The sequence below is a fragment of the Apis laboriosa genome, unplaced genomic scaffold (assembly GCF_014066325.1).
Source record: "Apis laboriosa isolate Shangri-la unplaced genomic scaffold, ASM1406632v1 scaffold26_cov146, whole genome shotgun sequence".
Taxonomy (NCBI): Eukaryota; Metazoa; Arthropoda; class Insecta; order Hymenoptera; family Apidae; genus Apis; species Apis laboriosa.
Window position 1 is genome coordinate 1,388,585 of NW_025222592.1, and position 18,906 is coordinate 1,407,490.

At 18.4% G+C, this 18,906-nt stretch overlaps 1 protein-coding gene across 2 annotated transcripts in view; it reads right to left on the bottom strand.

The window, feature by feature from the left end:
* The window catches only part of LOC122713968 (hexokinase type 2-like), a 50,693-nt gene that overhangs the window by 25,157 nt on the left and 6,630 nt on the right, over positions 1-18,906 (bottom strand). The window contains exon 1 of one of the 2 annotated variants that reach the window (XM_043934854.1): positions 17,461-17,622. The exons of the other annotated variant lie outside the window; for it this stretch is intronic. Within the exon in view, the coding sequence (XP_043790789.1) occupies positions 17,461-17,583 (123 nt within the window). The 5' untranslated portion in view covers positions 17,584-17,622. Of the gene's footprint in view, positions 1-17,460; positions 17,623-18,906 lie in introns of those variants that run through there. 2 annotated transcript variants of the gene reach the window in all.

Sequence of the window (18,906 nt, forward strand, 5' to 3'; positions counted from 1 at the left end):
CAATAAAGATAATTTCGTTAATGCAAATAATAAAATGATGATATCACTCTCACACAAAGAACACACCTTTCTTTTAATTTTTAATATTTTAATTCATATCAATTTCAACTTTTATCAATGAGTAAATATTAAGCAGGGATAAAGTTTTTTGAAATAGGAAATAGTTTCCTTTTAGCTTCGTTTTATTAAAAAATTTTATGATGTAATAATCATTATATTCATTATTATTTATTATTCATTTAATATTATAATTATATTATATTAATATTATAATATATAATTAATAGAACATAAAAAATATATATTGAAGAATAAATTATTCAAAATTTTTATTTTATAAATCTTGGATTAGGAGAAATTTTAATTTATAAACTCTAGTATTTTTTTTATTTTATTTAATATTTTTTCAACTATTCTATTTTTACTATTTTACTATTTATTTATAATAATTTTTTAAATTGTTAAAACAATTATTTAGACATTTCAATTTTAAAATTAAGAAATATCTTTTTCTTATAAAGATAATAAAAGTTATAATAGTTTATTATTTATGCTTATATATACATTTTGTCTGATTGCAATACGATAATACCGATTTATTCTAATACTAATTTTACAAATAATACTTGTATAGAAATAACAGATTTCCAAGAATCAAATAGCAGGAAATTTATATATTTCATCTTCAAAGAAATGTTTCATCATCAGCCGCGGAAGAATATGATCGGTCAGCTGAAACGTGCTTTCATATATCTTCGTTTTCTCTTTGCATATATGAGCATTATTGAACTAATTTAAAAAAATTTTTTTTTTTTCATTATATTCGAAATTCCAATTCTCCATCTATGAATTTAAAAGAATTTTGCATGATTTGCATGACTTAGGTGACTTTCATTCACGAATTATATTTTTTTTATTTTTTTATTTTTTTAATGAATAAATTTGCCTTTTAATTTCATATTTTTATTAAAATTTTTTAATGAAATGAATCAAAATATAATTCCAATAATCATTATTTATTAGTTAAAAAAAAAAATTTTCTTATATTTCATACAAGAAATATTTTAACAAATTTTATTGATTTTTAGAGATATATTTTTACATATTTATATTTTTCTAAAACCATCAATATTTTTTATGGCGTTTTTAAAGCTGATAATATAAATAAATAACATTGTAAAAATATTTCTTCTAATTTACATTTTTATTACGTAGAAACTAATATTACTAATATCGATTAATTCATAAAATATACATAAAAAGTCATAGAGTCGAAAAAAAAAATCTTAATATCTTCATATAAAAAATATTATAAAATTAAATGTAAATAAACTTCTTATTATCGATTTATAGAATTTAATTTATCAATAATTATCAACATGATATCATTTTTTATATACAAGATTTAATAAAAATTTATCAATTATTTTCAGAGAATTTCAATCGAAATCGATTAAATATCAACAATGATATTTTTAACCACAAATATTTAGTAGTTATTTATTTCAGATTATACATTAGAATTATTCTTTGATTATATACTATTTTTCGACAGTTTATTTAATTTTATCAAAATATTTGGGAAATATACTTTGAATAATCAAAATATTCTAAATATTTAATAAATAAAATGATTTAAAAATTTAAAAATTTAATTTCTTTAAAAATTTTAGATGATCAAAATGAAAATTTCTAAAATTAAACTTTTTTAATAAAATAGAAAATGAATATTATAAATATTTTTAATTTATTATTAAGATTAGCAGAATAGTGTAATTTATGAATTTTTTTCTTATTTTTCATAAATTTTAATTTTTATTAATTATTTTGTTATGATGTATAAGCAAAAAAACATTATTTTATATCCTAATTCTTTAAAAAAAAAGGAAAAAAATTAATTCGAATAATAGTCAACTATTTCGCACATATTGCATTTGGACTAGAAATTATTTCTTATGACATTTAACAATGCATTTAACAATTTAAATATAAAATATAAAATTATTTAATATAATTTAACAAAATTTAATATAAAAATTCAAATTTTTAATATATTATCCAAATGAAAAATTTTTTTCTTATTTTTTTTTGCATAGATCAATTGCTTATTTAAAAATATGAAAACAAAATTTTTATCCTAGCCTTTTGATTCTTAAGATATCCTAAAAAAAATATTTCTTTTTCAAAATACTATTTTCATTTTTTTAAATAAATCATAATCAAATAAAAAAATATTTCGATTATTTTTTTTAAATTATTTTTTACTCTTCTATAATTATATTTTTATAATTATATATTTCAAAACATTACATCAAAACCAGCGTGTGTGCATTGAATATATTTTCTTGTTTTTCAGATTTTTTTCAAAATTATATCTTCTATTTTTTTTTTCTATTATATGTATAATTTTTTATATCGTTTTATATCATTTTATTATAAATATCATAACTATATATATAATTTTTATTCTTAATTCTCATATAAATTTTTATGAATAGATCAGAAAAATAGAACTCGAACAGAAATCTGTTTTACCGTTTAAGTATCATAATCATATATTTATTTCACTTTGGATATTTTATATCTTTCTATATATCATGTATTTTTAAAATTTTTGAATACTCATTAAATTTTCATTAAATACATAAATATTCATAATCTAATCATAACAAAATGTTTAACAAAAAAATATCAAAATTCGTAAGTAGCATATTGACAAATTAACTTTTTTTTTTAATTATATATTTAATATAAGTTAATATAACAGATTAAGAATTTATTATTTAAAGATATTTTTCTACATTAATAAAAATTAATCTCAGCAAAAAATTCGATTATTATAATAGAAAAAATCATGTAGGAAACAATAAAATCCATCATATTAATCTGTTTTATTTTTAAACGATTATATAGACCGGAAATGAATAGAAAAATGAATAGAGGTCGAGGCCAATATTTGCACGAATTTTACTAATAGCCTTGAGTTGAACGACTTTGTATCTACGTGTTGAGACTCACGTAATCATTTCCTTGGAATTTGATGTATGTATTTTCTCTCGAAATATGTCTGGTCCATAATATAAAGAATTTTATTACTGAAAATTTCTTTGACATATATTAATGATAACATAGATGTTGACTAAAAATTAGGTTATGAGTTCTATAAGATAAATATATTTTTGGAAAGATTTTTTAATTCTAAAAGTTGAAAAATAAACACAAAAGTTGGTATTTAAAAGCAGGTTAAAACTTATTCATTAAATTGTATTTGTATAATTGTATAAGTTATATTTATATAATATTAAATTAACTATCGTGTAATATATAATTATATATATAATAATTAATTTAATTTGCATTGGACGAAGCATGCATTGCATTTTGTTATATCATAGTGTCATTTTGTTTCCATTTCGTTTCATATAATACAAATTTAAGAAATGTTTGTAACTAAAGAAATTTTACAACTTTTGTTTTAGTTTTTAGATCCTCTGAAGATTAATATAATATAAATTAAAAATTTTCAAAATAAGAAAAGATTTAGATAAATAAATGTCATATAGGCTTTATAACTCACATATTTCATGAGAATATATATTATCAGTGCTATTAAAATAAATAGAAAGATAAATAAGAAATTATATTAAAAATATTTAAGAGTATAATAAAAGTGGCAAATAAATAATAAAATAATATATATATAAAGAAAATAATATTTAAGATAAATAAAGATAGAATAGATACTAAATAAGATACTAAAATAAAAAAGAACATATGTTAAAAATGATAATAAAGTAAAAATAAGTAGTAGAATAGTAAATATTAAAATAATAAAGAATTTAAAATTAAAAAATTTTAAAATTAAAAAATTATATTATAAGAAAATTATAAATTGGAATATTATATCATTTATTTAACAAAATCTATTTATTTAAACAACAAATTCCTACTTTTTGTACTTGTTTATCGAATGATTTTTCGAGCAAGGAAGATATGTGAAGAGTTATATAAGAATATACGCGAATAGTACATCGTCATCTTAATGTCTTTCTGCATTTCCGCAAATCATTTTATACATTTTGAAAAACGTTAAATTAAGTAATAAAATTAAATTTAAAAAATTATAAAATTAAGTTATTTTTCGAAGCTTGATAACTTTTTAAATTTTACGAAAAAAAATATATATTATAACAAATTATAATTCTTTTTTATAATTTTGACCATAATTCATTATAACGCAAGAGGAATATTTTTTTAATGATGAAAATAAAATGTTTTGTTAATAAAAATTTTAATTAAAATTCATTTCTTTTTTTTAAAACGATACTAATCATCAAGCTAATATAAAATAAATTTGTTATATATTATTTTTATCAATGTATAAATATATAAAAAATATATAATATATAAATGTATAAATATATAAAAATTCATTTCTTTTTTTTAAAACGATACTAATCATCAAACTAATATAAAATAAATTTATTATATATTATTTTTAAAATTATGATAAAAAATTTTTATTAGTGATTTTTACAAAAATGATAAGAAGTATTAGTATTTCGATCGACAACATTCATGAATAATTAAAGATTGAAATCAATCTAGCCATTAAATTATCTTAATAAAAATTAAATAATTTCTAATTATAACAAATTCAATTGCTCAAGATTCGTGTTCGTGTCAAGTAAACCAATTTTATTTAATAAATCTTTGATAAAAAAAATAAGACAATAAAAATTTAATTGGCTAATTTAAGTAAACTTAAGGTAAAATTTAAGTATGTTTAAATAAAGATTTTTAGTTTAGCATTAATTTATTTGATAATTACGTATTAAATACGTATTTTGGAAATTATAGATATATTTTATCATGAATTAACTCGTAGATTCATTATTTATTCAAGAAATTTATCCAAGATTATTTATTATTCCAAGAAATCTTCCCAACCTCGTAAGAAAAATAATTATTTTGTAATAAATAATTAAACAAAGTATATTGAAAATTCAAGAAAGTTTCGAATGATTTGTTCGTAAACATCATTGTGAATGCGTATGGTGCGCAATTAAAACTCACACTTATGAACGATATTCGATGTAAACGTGTTTCTTAAATATGCAATATTTAACATTCCTATGATAAACTCAATGAAATTAATTTCTATTCATTCAACAAACAAAAATGAATGTGCATAAATTGAAAAACTTTTCAATTAAAATTCATATTAAAATGTTTTTTAATTTTATGATATTTACATATCTTCTTTTTTTTTCTAATTTTTTCTAATTTTGACAAATTATAGAAAATTTTAACATTTAATATTTTTTATACTTAATATTACATACACATATGTAGAATATAATATTCATTTTAATTTGTTATTTGTCAGTAAATTTTTTTTTTTAGTAAACATTTTAATACATTATGATATTTTTTATTATATACAAAAACTATATAAAAAAATATTTTTTCACTATTAAAAACTGATTAAAAAAAGAATTTTTCTATACATTTTTTGATATATAAGAACAATATATGAAAATAAAGTTATATTAATTAAATGAATAAAATTGTATTATATTGTATTATATTGTATTATAATTATTGTATTAAATATCACTTAAAAGAAACATTTAATTGATAAAAAAAGATTCAAAAATATTTAAAATTGTACCTTTATTATTGATGAAATGTTATGATGAATATAAATATTAGATTAATATAAATAATAATGGAAAGAAATCGTAATATTAAAATTCAAAAAATAATTCATAAACTCACATTTATACTGATATAATGTGAAATGTGTAATATTTACAAGAAAAATTAACGTAAAAAATATTAATATAATTTTTATATCTGTTTTTAATATTAATTATATATAATCTTAAATATACTTAAAAACCAGGATTATTTTGAAATATATAAATAGAATATTGTTTATTACAAAATTAATATTACTTATCTATGATTCTTATTTAAAAATATAAAATATTTTCATATTTTAAAAAAATTACTTTGATTTCTCAATCTTTTTTTGAATTTAATAAAATTAATAATTTTTTTAAATATTATATATAATTTATAAAATTTAAATTATTTAAACATTATTGAAATTAATTTTTTTTTTTAAATATTCTGAATTATATTTTTTAATATATTGTAATTCTAAAATTTGGCTATATATAATATAGTTTTGTAAATTTAAGTTTTCATTGATATATATATATACATAATGACATATTGCATTAGATAAAAATTTGATAGGTATATAAAATACAATTATTTTTGAGACCACAATTTTTTTAATAATGTATGCAGAAAAAATATATAAAGATACAAAATATAGTATCATATATAAATTCATTGTTTATAAAGAGAATCAAATTGAATTATATCTCTATCTCTTTATGTTTTTTAAATTGTATTCATAATAACAATAATAATAATTATAATAATAAATATTACTTTCAATCAATATAAAATATTATAATATTTTCTAGAAAAAACCAATTTCAAAAAATAAATATGTAATTAATTGATTAAACAAAACTTGAAATGAGATATTGGATTATCAAAAAAATTATTATTTGAATTTCCTTTAACTCATTGCAAAAAATTCTTTTTATTTGTAAAATTTTATCTAAAACTTGTAATCGATTATAAATAAAAATTTAGATGAAGTTGAGGAACAATTGAAGAATTTAAATAAAATAAAAAAATTAAAATATTATACGAAGTAAATTATATTCTCTGAAAATAATTACGTAAATTATTTATTTTAAAATGTTTTTATTCAAGTTTTTAATTGACAAATCAATTAAATAATTATTTCAATAATTTATTATTAACTTAATTGATTTGTCAATTAAAAATTTAAACAATATTTTTTGAATTAAACATAAATCTTTTTCAGAAAATTGATTTTGAACTGTCCATATATTTAAAATATTCAATTGCAGATGTCTAGAAATTTAAATGATAATTGATAGCTAAATAAATAACTTTAAATAAATAAACTTTTGAATAAAAAAAGTTTTATACAAGTTTTAACAAAGTTTTATACATTTCACAAATTATTAATTTATTATTTAACTTGTACTACATACTATGATATATCGTATTAAGAATCATTGATATAAATAAATAAAATTATACATATTTTATATATATTTCTAGATGGAAATAATTAAAATTCTAAAATAACTAATATATTTCTTAAATCGGAACCAACTTGAGCATTTGTTATTTTACAATCCATAAAAAATTTAATACTATCCAATGTTATTAAAAACTGTAAATTAAAGTCTATAATTTAAATCCGTAACTGCCTTTACGCTTTTGAAAACAAAAGAAAAATAGGAAACAGTAAATCAAAACTATGTAGTATACAATAGATTTTAAAGCAGAATCGAATCGCAAATTCATTTTTAATGCGACATTCTCGACGTACAATCAATTCATGTTTTTGAATCATGCCATTTTTTGCGTTTTTTATCTGAATAGAATTCGAGTCGCCAATGAAATTAATCGAAGTTTAACAAACTAGAATTTATTGAACGTTATAAACAATTGTAATACGTAATTTATATTCAATTTAATTTCTTTAATAGATAAGAAAAATTCTTTTAGAAGTTTTTTTTTTTATTATTATTTCTCTTCCTTTAATCATAAGTAATTCTAAATAAATGAGACGGAAATATCGAAATTGTGATAAATGTTTCTTAGAATCAAATCGAGAATTATTACGATAAAGATATAAGATGATTAATCAATTTTATCAAGAAAAAGATTTTCTTAGAAATTTTAATTTTATTAAAATCTAGATGTCTAGTTATTAGATCATCCCAAATGTCATTCTACAAATAAGAAAATTTCTTTATAATATATATTAAATTCTATTTTAAATGTTATTTTATTTGTGTCTTCAAAAATTTTAGATATTATTTAAAAAATTTTGCAATAAAAAAAATAAACCATTATTTTTTAAATAATATCGATCAAAAAATATAAGATTGTTATAATATAGATTTATAATTTATCAATTGCTTGTTTATTAAAATTAAAATTGTTATCTATCTAATTTTTCAATCAAACTGCGGATGCATATATAGAAAATTTAAATATGCAAAAATGCATATAATGTCTAAAATTTAATATCCATTATGATATTTAAAAATATATATTTTTATAATATAATAAATATATATTTTTCTATTTATATTCCATGTCTTTAATCGTGTTAATTAAAAAATTTTAATTTGCACAAATAAGTCTAATAGTTAATAACAAATTATTCTCTTTAAATAAAACTGAGTTTCTGAAACAATATTATTTACTACAACATTACGAAATGATTTAATATAAATAGAGTACAAAATAGAGATTGTCTTTTATAAAACTTTTTAATAATATTAACAATTTCTGAATATTTTTATCTCTTTATAATTTTATTTTTAAGTAATTTATATGCAAAATTTTTAACGAAATTATTTCTTTTCCTGTTAAAAAAATTGTTGAAAAGATACTTTTCAACAATAAATCAAAAAAAATAAGAATATATAAATATAATCAAAGCATCATGATTTTTTTTTTAATTTTAAACATTTTAAACAAAGTTTCATTTATATTCAATATTTCATTTCGCGAATCAACGTAATTTAAAATAATTTCTACTTTATATTTATTTTTATAATAATTATTTTTATAATATTATTTTTATAATAATTTTTTCTATCTTTATCAATTATTAATATTGAATAGTGTTTCAATTTCTATTAGTTCCATAAAATCTAATAAATTAAACAAAACGCATGTAAATAAGATGAAATGAAATGTTAGAATTCTAATATGAATTCGAAGAAAACGATATGATTAGAATGTTTGTGTTATGCGATTAGACTTGTTGATGCATGACGTACGTCGAGTATCACGTTGCACGTGAGTATCTTTTTGTATCATTATGCAACAGCAATACGTCAATCTTTCTCGTTAAACATCATGAGCTTTATATTTAAAACCTCTTTGCCTAAACATAATAATTGTATTGAATAAATGTAGAATAATTATTTAATCTTTTGATAAATCTTTCTTGATAAGAAATTAGATATTATTTTTGACGAAATTAAGATTCATGTTTAATATTGTTAATTTCTTGTTAAGATTTTTTTAACAGGAAAAGATAAAAATTATTGTGAAACAAAAGATATGAAGTAGAATGAATTTTTATTTTATGAGCAATAAATTAGATAAAATTATAAAATGTTATGATAAAAAAGAAATAAATGATAATTTTTATCTAAAAGATTGACAAATTGACAAATTTGATTGACAAATTTTTTTGGAATATTTTAAAAATGTTAATTTTAAATATTCGGCATTTTTTGTATTCATAAAATAATTATAATTTTCAATTTTTTAATAATTTAAAGTAATTTATGGAATTTACGATAATTCATTGAATTAAATAAAACTGAAGAAATTTTAATTCAACGAAAATTTTTCATTTAATAAATTTTGATATTAAAAAAGATTGTTTAGAAATGAATTTTCAATTGAAAATTGAAATTTAAAAAATTCACTTATTTCTGGAAGAAATTCTTAAATATTAAAAAATGCTTAATTTATGATTCATTAATTGTCTTTGAGAAATTATATAAAATCTTTAAAAAAATTTAATTAATTAAAAATATATTTTTTCTAATTTTTTAATTTTTAAAAAATTTTATATAAAATAAAAATTTGTAAATCTACTTTGATTTATCATTGCACAATATTTATTATTGATATATAATATAAAAATAAAGTATATAAATAAAGTTAACGATAAATTTGAAATAATCATTCGTTTCAATAAAATATTCTATCATAAATATTTTCTTTTACAAAAAAAATATTTTTCGATTTTACAATTAACTTCTATAACAATCAATTTTATGAATTCCATCTATTATATTCATCCTTTTTATGTTTTATATATTTTACATATTTTTGCATTTATATTCATATACTCGCTTGCATTTTTAAATGTTTTCATAAAAGTATCGTCATATTTTAATTTACTAGAAATTTTTTAAAAAAGCAATTTTCCTCATAACACGTATAGCTCTTAAATATTTTTTAACGATAGTTATTCTTTTTACGTCGCAAATATATTTTTTAATAATAGTAAAATAGTCGTAAGATAAAACGATTGTTTCGAACTATTCATTATGTAATCCTTTGTTCTCTATCAATAACATGAAAATGAAAATGAATTTTGAATAGTGAATTTGAAAATATTTGATTTATAGAATAATATATGTTAAATTAGGAAAAATGAATAATATAAATCAGTTTGATTTTTCTTTCAATAATTAATTGCTTGAAAGTTATGCTTTAGAATTAAAAATTTATAAAACATTACGTTCCAGCGATAAGAATGAAAAATTACGTTTAAATATTAAATAATGTTTAAAACGATAAATGGAACAATGAAATTTAAAGATGCAGATCACACAATAATATATGTGTATTTTAAAATTTTTTCCTACTAAACATTTTAAAAATAATGATAAATGGCGATAAACTCTGAACGAATGACATAGGGAATAATTATGTTTTTTATATATTGTCGTCATAATTTTTTGCACTTCTGATGACAAACAAAACGTAAAAAGCGAAAAAAAAAGTACTTTTAGAATTTAATAAATAATAAATTTTAATAATTTATTGATAATATGGTTAATAATAATAGAATATATTATGATAATAAAACAATTCATGAATTAGTATATAAGTAAATGATTTAACAATAAAGAATTTTAATAATTGCATTAAGAAAATGTAAAATATGATCAAAATTAGTAAGTATTGAAATATTAAAATAAAACATAAAAATGTTTATACTTCTAAAATATAATCAATATAATATAAATCAGATTATTATTATATTTAATATTTTTTATATTACAATTTTTGATGTTTTTCTTTTGTACTCCATTATCAGCTTAAAAACACAAAGTTTAAGAACTCTTTATAATAAAATTATAAAATGAATGCTAAGTTGTTTAAATTAAAATGCAATATAACTTTTTTTTTATTTTTTTTAATGATAAAATTAATAGTTATAAAAGATCAAATTTATTTTTATCAATTTTAGGAAAATTAAAAAAATTTTTTTTCACATAATATAAATAATAATTATTGAATTGATAAGTTAATTAGATTATTTCAATTTTTAACGAATTTTTCAAACGATAGAATGATAAAGTAGATCCAAAATTTACGGTAAATCTTTTATTTTTTATCAAATTTATATTACATTACACTTTTAAAAAATCTATTCTAAAGACCAAAACAATGACAGAAGTTAATATATAAAAATTTCGATTAATATTTATTTATTAAATTGCAAACAATTTAAATTTGGATGAACAGAAACAGGAAGAAAATATAATATAATAATAATATAATAGTATGATAGAGCAATCTTATTCTTATTCTATTCGGTTAATTTAATGCATATGAATAAATTGCTTAATGAATAAATCTTAACTGATTTTTTTGTATATTAATATTATTTCTTTGTTGTTGCAGCTCTTCAAAGATGTCCCTTTAATATTCTAAATACAAATATATAAGTAATGTAATTAATAAATATAACAATGATTCTTCTTTTCTTTTCTTTTATTCAGAATCCTCACTTTAGTTATTAAAAAAATTAGAAATTAAAGAATATTTCTTTATAAAATTAATTCAAATCTTAACATAAATGAAATACTAATAATATTATTATTAGCTTATAATTTAATTTTTTTTTTTTTTGTAATTTATAATATAATTGCTTGAGAAATAATATTCTCAAATCAATAAATAAATAGATTTTATCTCTTCAATTTCTACAAACGAACGTTTTGTTTCAAGAATAAATAAATTCTTCGAATTCCAATAATTCTATAATCAATAATTCTATACAAGATTATCTTCAAAAAAAATTAAAATGTCTCATTCTCCATTTTTGTTTTTGAATTATATCATTATGTTTAGAGCCAAATAAATTAAATAGAAACTTCTTTTATTTAGTAGGAACTAACTAAATACGTTTGAAATAATCAACATGACATAATTTCTAATTTATATACGACACATGATAAAATTTTTATCTTTATAACGTGACTAATTGCCACTGAATAAGGGAGTTTCATATTTTGCGATAATGAACGCATTTTCTTCTTCATCTACAAAATCCCTCATAATTGAGAGAGGAAATAAATACTATATTATTAAACGATAGAATTTAATTTAATTATTTTAAATGTTGTGCATCGAGTTATTTGCATAATCTTTATTGTTGATAAGATATTCAAATTATTAAAGACATTAAATAAAGATATTCATTTTCTTTTTTATCTTATATTTTTGAATAATACATAATAGTATGATAAAGTTGAGAAGAAATTAATTCTTAGATTAAATTAACGAAAAATTGAAATTAAAAGTGAAATAATTGAAGATAGAAATAATTATGATATAAATTATTTAAATAAAAAAAAATTAAAAAGAAAAGAAAATTATAATAAATAAAGATAGAAATAAAAATTTAAAATAAAAATTTCGAAATATAAATTAATTGTACATTAATAGAAAAATTAAAAATAGTTGGATTTTAAGATAAAAATATTTCTATCTCACTTTTTGATAAAAGATCCTTTTAAAAATTTTCAAAAAATAATAAAATAAAAGATATAATGATAGATTCGTTTTTTTTTGTTTTTGTAATAATTTATGTAAATAAATGTGTATTATGTGTATTAAATGTAATAAATACAATAATAAATTTATATAAATAATACGTTAGAAAATATAAAAAAAGAGAAAAATTTTAAGAATTTGATTGAAAAAATCTCTAAAACTTGCAATGAAAATAGATTATTTTATAAATAATATAAGAAATGTCTATTATGTCTATAACGATTAAAATATAAGTTTAAATTTACTATTCAAAAAAAAGAAAGTAATTTTAATGCTTTAAAAGCGTAAAATTTTCCTTCTATTAGCAAATAATTTTTTAAACACTATTAAATGATATAAAAATATTTACTTGTTCAGCTGTGTCCGCTTGAGCCATTTTCCTTATGAAGAATTAATAAATTTCTCTCATAAAAAACATTTTTTTCCCAAGAATTTCTTCAAAGAATTATTATCGCTAATATCACTTTAAAACCACAGCCATAAAGTATTTTTTATATTTTTATATTAAAAATTTGTCAAAAAAATATGGACTAATCGAAATCATGATATTATATGACTTATATAAATGAAGTTAACATATATTATGATCATATAAAAAAATTTAACATCGAGTTATCGATTTCTTCAAAATCGAGCTTTTCCTTAATATTTAATATTTCATTAAAAATTTACATTCTTGTTTTATATTTCATTATAATTCATTAAAATTCATTTATGATAATAATTTTTCTATTATTTGTGAAAAAAATTTTTAATTTTAAAATTAATCTAATTAAAAGTTATTTGAATTAATAACATAACCTTTACACTACTGTTCTTTTTTTTTCTTTCTTCTTCTTTTTTAATAAAGAATTAAGAAATAAGTTAATTGATTGGAAGGAAGGATTGAAATTACTTAATTGCCTTTTTAGAGACTGCCGGCGCGCACATTTGCTCATCATTGTATTTTTTGCAACATGGTCTGCGAATGATCACGGTTACTGGCTGAAAATTCATCATAATAGTATCTTTTATTCTCAATATTTCAACCTTTATAAAAATTTCTCGAATTGAAAAATCTTATGATTTACCCAGTTTTCTCCTGGAACGTATCCGTGCTCCATATTTTCAAAATTTTTAAAATAGAATTCTATTAATTTATCATTTTTGATGAAATGACATTCCTGAAAGAAACTGAAGTTCGTCGAAAAAGGCATAAACTATAGAACAAGATTAGATGTTGATTGAAATAAATTTTTCATTTTATTCAAATAAGTGTTGAAACAAAACTTTTTATTTTTTATTTGCAGAATAAATTATTTAAAATTTATTATTTGATTTATTATTTATTTGATATTATTATTTTATTTGATATTTAGTTATTTAGTTATTTAATTTCACTATAAAGATGTAAAAATATGTATTTTTTCTTAAATAAAAATGATAAAATAGCTTTCTTATATAGAATTTTTATTTTTCTATTTTTATTTTATTTAATATATTTCTATTCGTCTTTTTCAATTTATGCATTACTTTATTTGAAATAAAATGTCTATGAAGAATTTTATTATTTATTATAATATATTAATTTTTATCTGATAAATAGATAATCACATTTGAAAATAACTTATTTATTAAATAAAATTTTAAAATTTATTAGCAAAAATTTTAAATAAATTTATTTTTTATTCGATTTGATCTAATCTTTTTTTCATTTATTATTATAATTTTCATTTAATGATAAAATTATAAAATTAATCTTATTTAAAGGCATATGTTTTTTCATATGTTTGTAAAATTTTTTAGATATTAACTTATTTCTTAGATATTAACTTATTTCTTTTTTATTAATGCATTAATCTTATGTTATTTTATAAGAAGACAATTATCAATAATTATAAAAAAAAAAGAAATCATTAATTCATTAAATTATTATTTCATTAAAATTTAATGAATTAAAAAAATATATTCACTTTAATTCAAATAATAATAAATATATAATGTAAAATATATGAATTTTAAATTCCTAATTCTTTCAATTATTTTGATTTTTAGATTGATTTCCATTTTAGTATATTTGCAAAATTATTAATCATAAATTAATATTCGGCTAAAATAATGATTGTAAAGTTGAAATTTTATTATGTGATACGAGATAAGAATCATTAAAAGGATCATATTATTATGAATCGAGTTTTTTTCAGATTATTACTATTATAGATTTTATCATTTTTATCTTTTCAAAACAAGATTAAAATCAAGTTGCGCAGGTTTTGTAAATGAGCATAAATATTATATTATATGTTACCATATTGTTATTTTATATATATTTAAATATACATATATATATTTATATTTAAAATATTTGTAAGTGAATTTATAAAATTATTAATTTATTAATTAATTAAATTATTAATTACTAATATCATAAAGAAAAATAAAGAAAAATATAAAATTATAAATCATTTGTGTGAAATTCTTCAGTGAAATAAATTTTTAATAAATTATTGATAAAAAATATTTTTAATTAAATTAAATCAATTGAAATTTTCTATTCTGAAAAAATAATCTTATGATCTTATAAATTTCAAAGATTTAAATAAGAAACAGAAATTGCTGTATTGTATTATATTGTATATAAATTATTATGTCAATGCATGGAAATGCTTATATCTATTTGCGACGAGAATAAACTAGATTTGAACTACGTAACAATAATGCAATAATATAGTAGTAACTATAGTTCTACTGCCAATATTTTATTTTAATAAAGAGTTTCAAGGTTCACCGCATTAATTCTTCTCCTGTTATCACATGTTTTGGCACGATTTTTGACCAGTTTGACATTGCAAATTAATTCACAATAATCGAGCTACATTATCATAATATAATGTACATTTATCTAATCAATTGTTTTATAAATTTTCAAAAGTTTAAAATATAATATTGTTATAATTGTTTAATTCTATCTACTTTGACTTGTTCTAATTTCATAATTTTAATTATTTCAATTATTTATTAATTATTTCATTAGTAATTTTAAAAAATCATTAATAAAAAATTTAACAGATGAATTTATTATCAATGATAAAATATCATGATTTTTATATCAATGTTCAGTGTATCAATTACTTAAAATAATCTTTAGTTTTTTTTAATTTGATCTAATTTAATTATTCTATTTTTTTCAACTTTTAAAATATCAAAAACATTTAAACAGTTTGATACACATATATTATTTCTTCTATTTCATTTTCTAATTCCTAAAATCTAATCTACTTCAACTTTAAATATGTAGAATAGATATTTTAGAATTCAATTTTGCAGGTGCATCTATAGTTAGAATAATGATAGACGAAAAATTCGAAATTTCTGAACCATTTAATATATCACATATTTAATCCAATATGTATCTTATAATATTTTAATCCCATGTTTAATAGATTATAAAATAAAAATTAATTTAATCTATCTAATATTAAAATTAATAATAAAATCAAAATTGATAAACAGGTCTAAGTATTTATTTATGTATTTAATATAATATTTCATTCTATCTCTAAAATCAATCCTTAAATTAATTTTATTTTAGAAATATATGTCTACGTGTATAATTTAAATCAAGAGATGACGAGATGTATATTCGTCAAACATGAAATAGATGCACTTGCAAAATTGAATTAATTTATAACGAAATCATAATTCGTTTTTATAAAAAATCAATCGTTTTTTCGTAAATTAAAATCGTATTAAATAAACTTACAAAAAAATCTACCAATCTATTTAAATTCTAAGTAACTACCAAATTAATATTAAAATCCAAAGTATATTAAATATTTGTAGAAATAAAATTCTAGAATCAAAACACAAAGATAAGATTTGCAAAATTTATCTAATATTTATATAATATATTATAATGTTAATATAACATTTATTAATCTCAATTTTTATAATTATTAATTAAAATACATACAATAAATTTTCTACTAAAACTTTTTCTAAAATCATCGATAATTATTCTAATCTCTCTTTGATCAAAACAAAATATAGTATTATAGTAGGTATCATATACTGATTCATAAAAGTATTCGAATACTATTTTATAAGGAAATTCATTTAATCCAAAAATTCTAATATTAATGAAACTTTCATATATAGAATATAATAGATTATACATAGAGAATTTTTTATATGAGAAATTTTCGAATGAAATTAAGTTAGTTCTCTAAGTTATCATCATTTTTTCAATTTTTCAAATACAATTTCACCATTTTTTTACAATAAAAATCCTAATAAAAACTAAATTCTGAATTTTTTTATTAAAAATTTTATTCGATACCATTATAAAATTATATTATCATTATAAAATTAATTTAAAAAAAATTCATCGAAACTTTAAATATTGATTTTATTCCCTTAAAATAATATCTTAATAAAAAAGAAATTGCTGCACGTACAAATATGATTTGCATTGTAATCACGAAATTAAAAAAATTAAAAAAATTGTTCATTAACATTTCATCAAAAAAAAAAAAATAAATAAATAAACAAGTGTTCGAATACTTTCATAAACCATATATCTCACAACCTCTCAATTTTCGATACATACAAAATGAAACGACAAAAGTCAAAGTATCCAAACAAATTCCCGTATCGTGTACGTACATGTTTAATCCGTCTACGCTTGCACGACATAATCCACGTCACTAAAGTTCCCCCAACGATCACTTCCACGAATAAAAGAATTACCTCGTCGGACACTTTAGTCACAGTGGATGGCTCCTCTTCGATCTGATCTTGTACCTGCGCGTGCGACTCCTTGCCATAGCATTTGCACATCCTGCTGAACAACGATCTATTTTTCGTCTTCATGTCGTCAACCTTGACCCAGTGTTCTAGTTTCAGCTCTTAATGGAGATTTCAGTCTCAATTGGGACGACACCTGTTCCACCAGCTGGAAGTTATTGGACTGATCGTTCTTTGACGCGTGTTACGGCTATTATTAATTGTCTCACGACACATGGATCGGGTGAAAAACGCGTCAGATAAGTGTATCAACGCTTGTATGGTCGAGACGTTTTTCTCCAGGGAAGGAAGGCTGGATGCTATTGCGCTTGAGCGGAAACTCTTCACAATCGAGACGCATCATCATTCGAAATTCGAACGTTTCGACGATGACAAATTGACAATCTTTTTCACATGGGATTATTTTGACACGATCATGAAATCTTTATTTTATTTAAATTTAAATATAATAATTCGTCAAAGAATGATCATTCGAGATTTGAAAGTTTTGGGGGATGATACGAAGTTTTTTGTTTATTTCTAAAGATACACAATCATCAGAAAATTTGAACATCTCGATAAAGGATGACAGATATCTTCTTATCTTTTGGATAAGATTTTGACTGTGACACGAAGTTTTTATTTTTCTATTTTTTTATATATGTAATTTTTTAAGCCTCATAGTTGTTCGAGATTTGAAAATTTTGAAGAATGATCATGATACGAAGTTTTTATTTTGATATTTCCTTTTTTTTTGTGCATCAGAAAATTTGAATATCTCAAGATGACAGATCAATGATCTCTTTACATGAGATTTTGGCCGTGATACGAAGTTTATTTATTTGGATTTTTTGATATGTAATTTTCTTTTATATGTAATTTTTCAAGGACTACCGTCAAGAAATTTGAACGATGGAAGATGGATCGATTATAGATCTTTTTCATTTAAATGAGAAATTGATCGTGATTTGAGTGATTTTATGTTTTTTTTATATTTCTAAAATACAATTCAAAATTCGAATATTTTTAATAACAAACCAATAGTTTTTTATTGTTGAATATGAAGTTTTGAAGTTTTTTATCATTTAGATAAAATTTTAATCATAACATTTAATATAATTTTACTTTTTATTATTTTTTTATTTTTATATTTTATATATTTTTCAAAATGAATCGCCATTCGAAATTTCGAACATTTTAAAGAAATAGAAAAAAATAGATCGATAGTCTTTTATTATTTAAATAAATGATTTATAAATCTTAATTTTTACATTTTTTTAAAGTATAATCCAAAATCCAAAATATTTTTACAGGAAATGACTAAAATCAATTTTATATCGTAATTTTTATATTTTTATTTTTTGTAACACATTCAAAATTTGAATATTTTGACATGACAAATTAATAGTC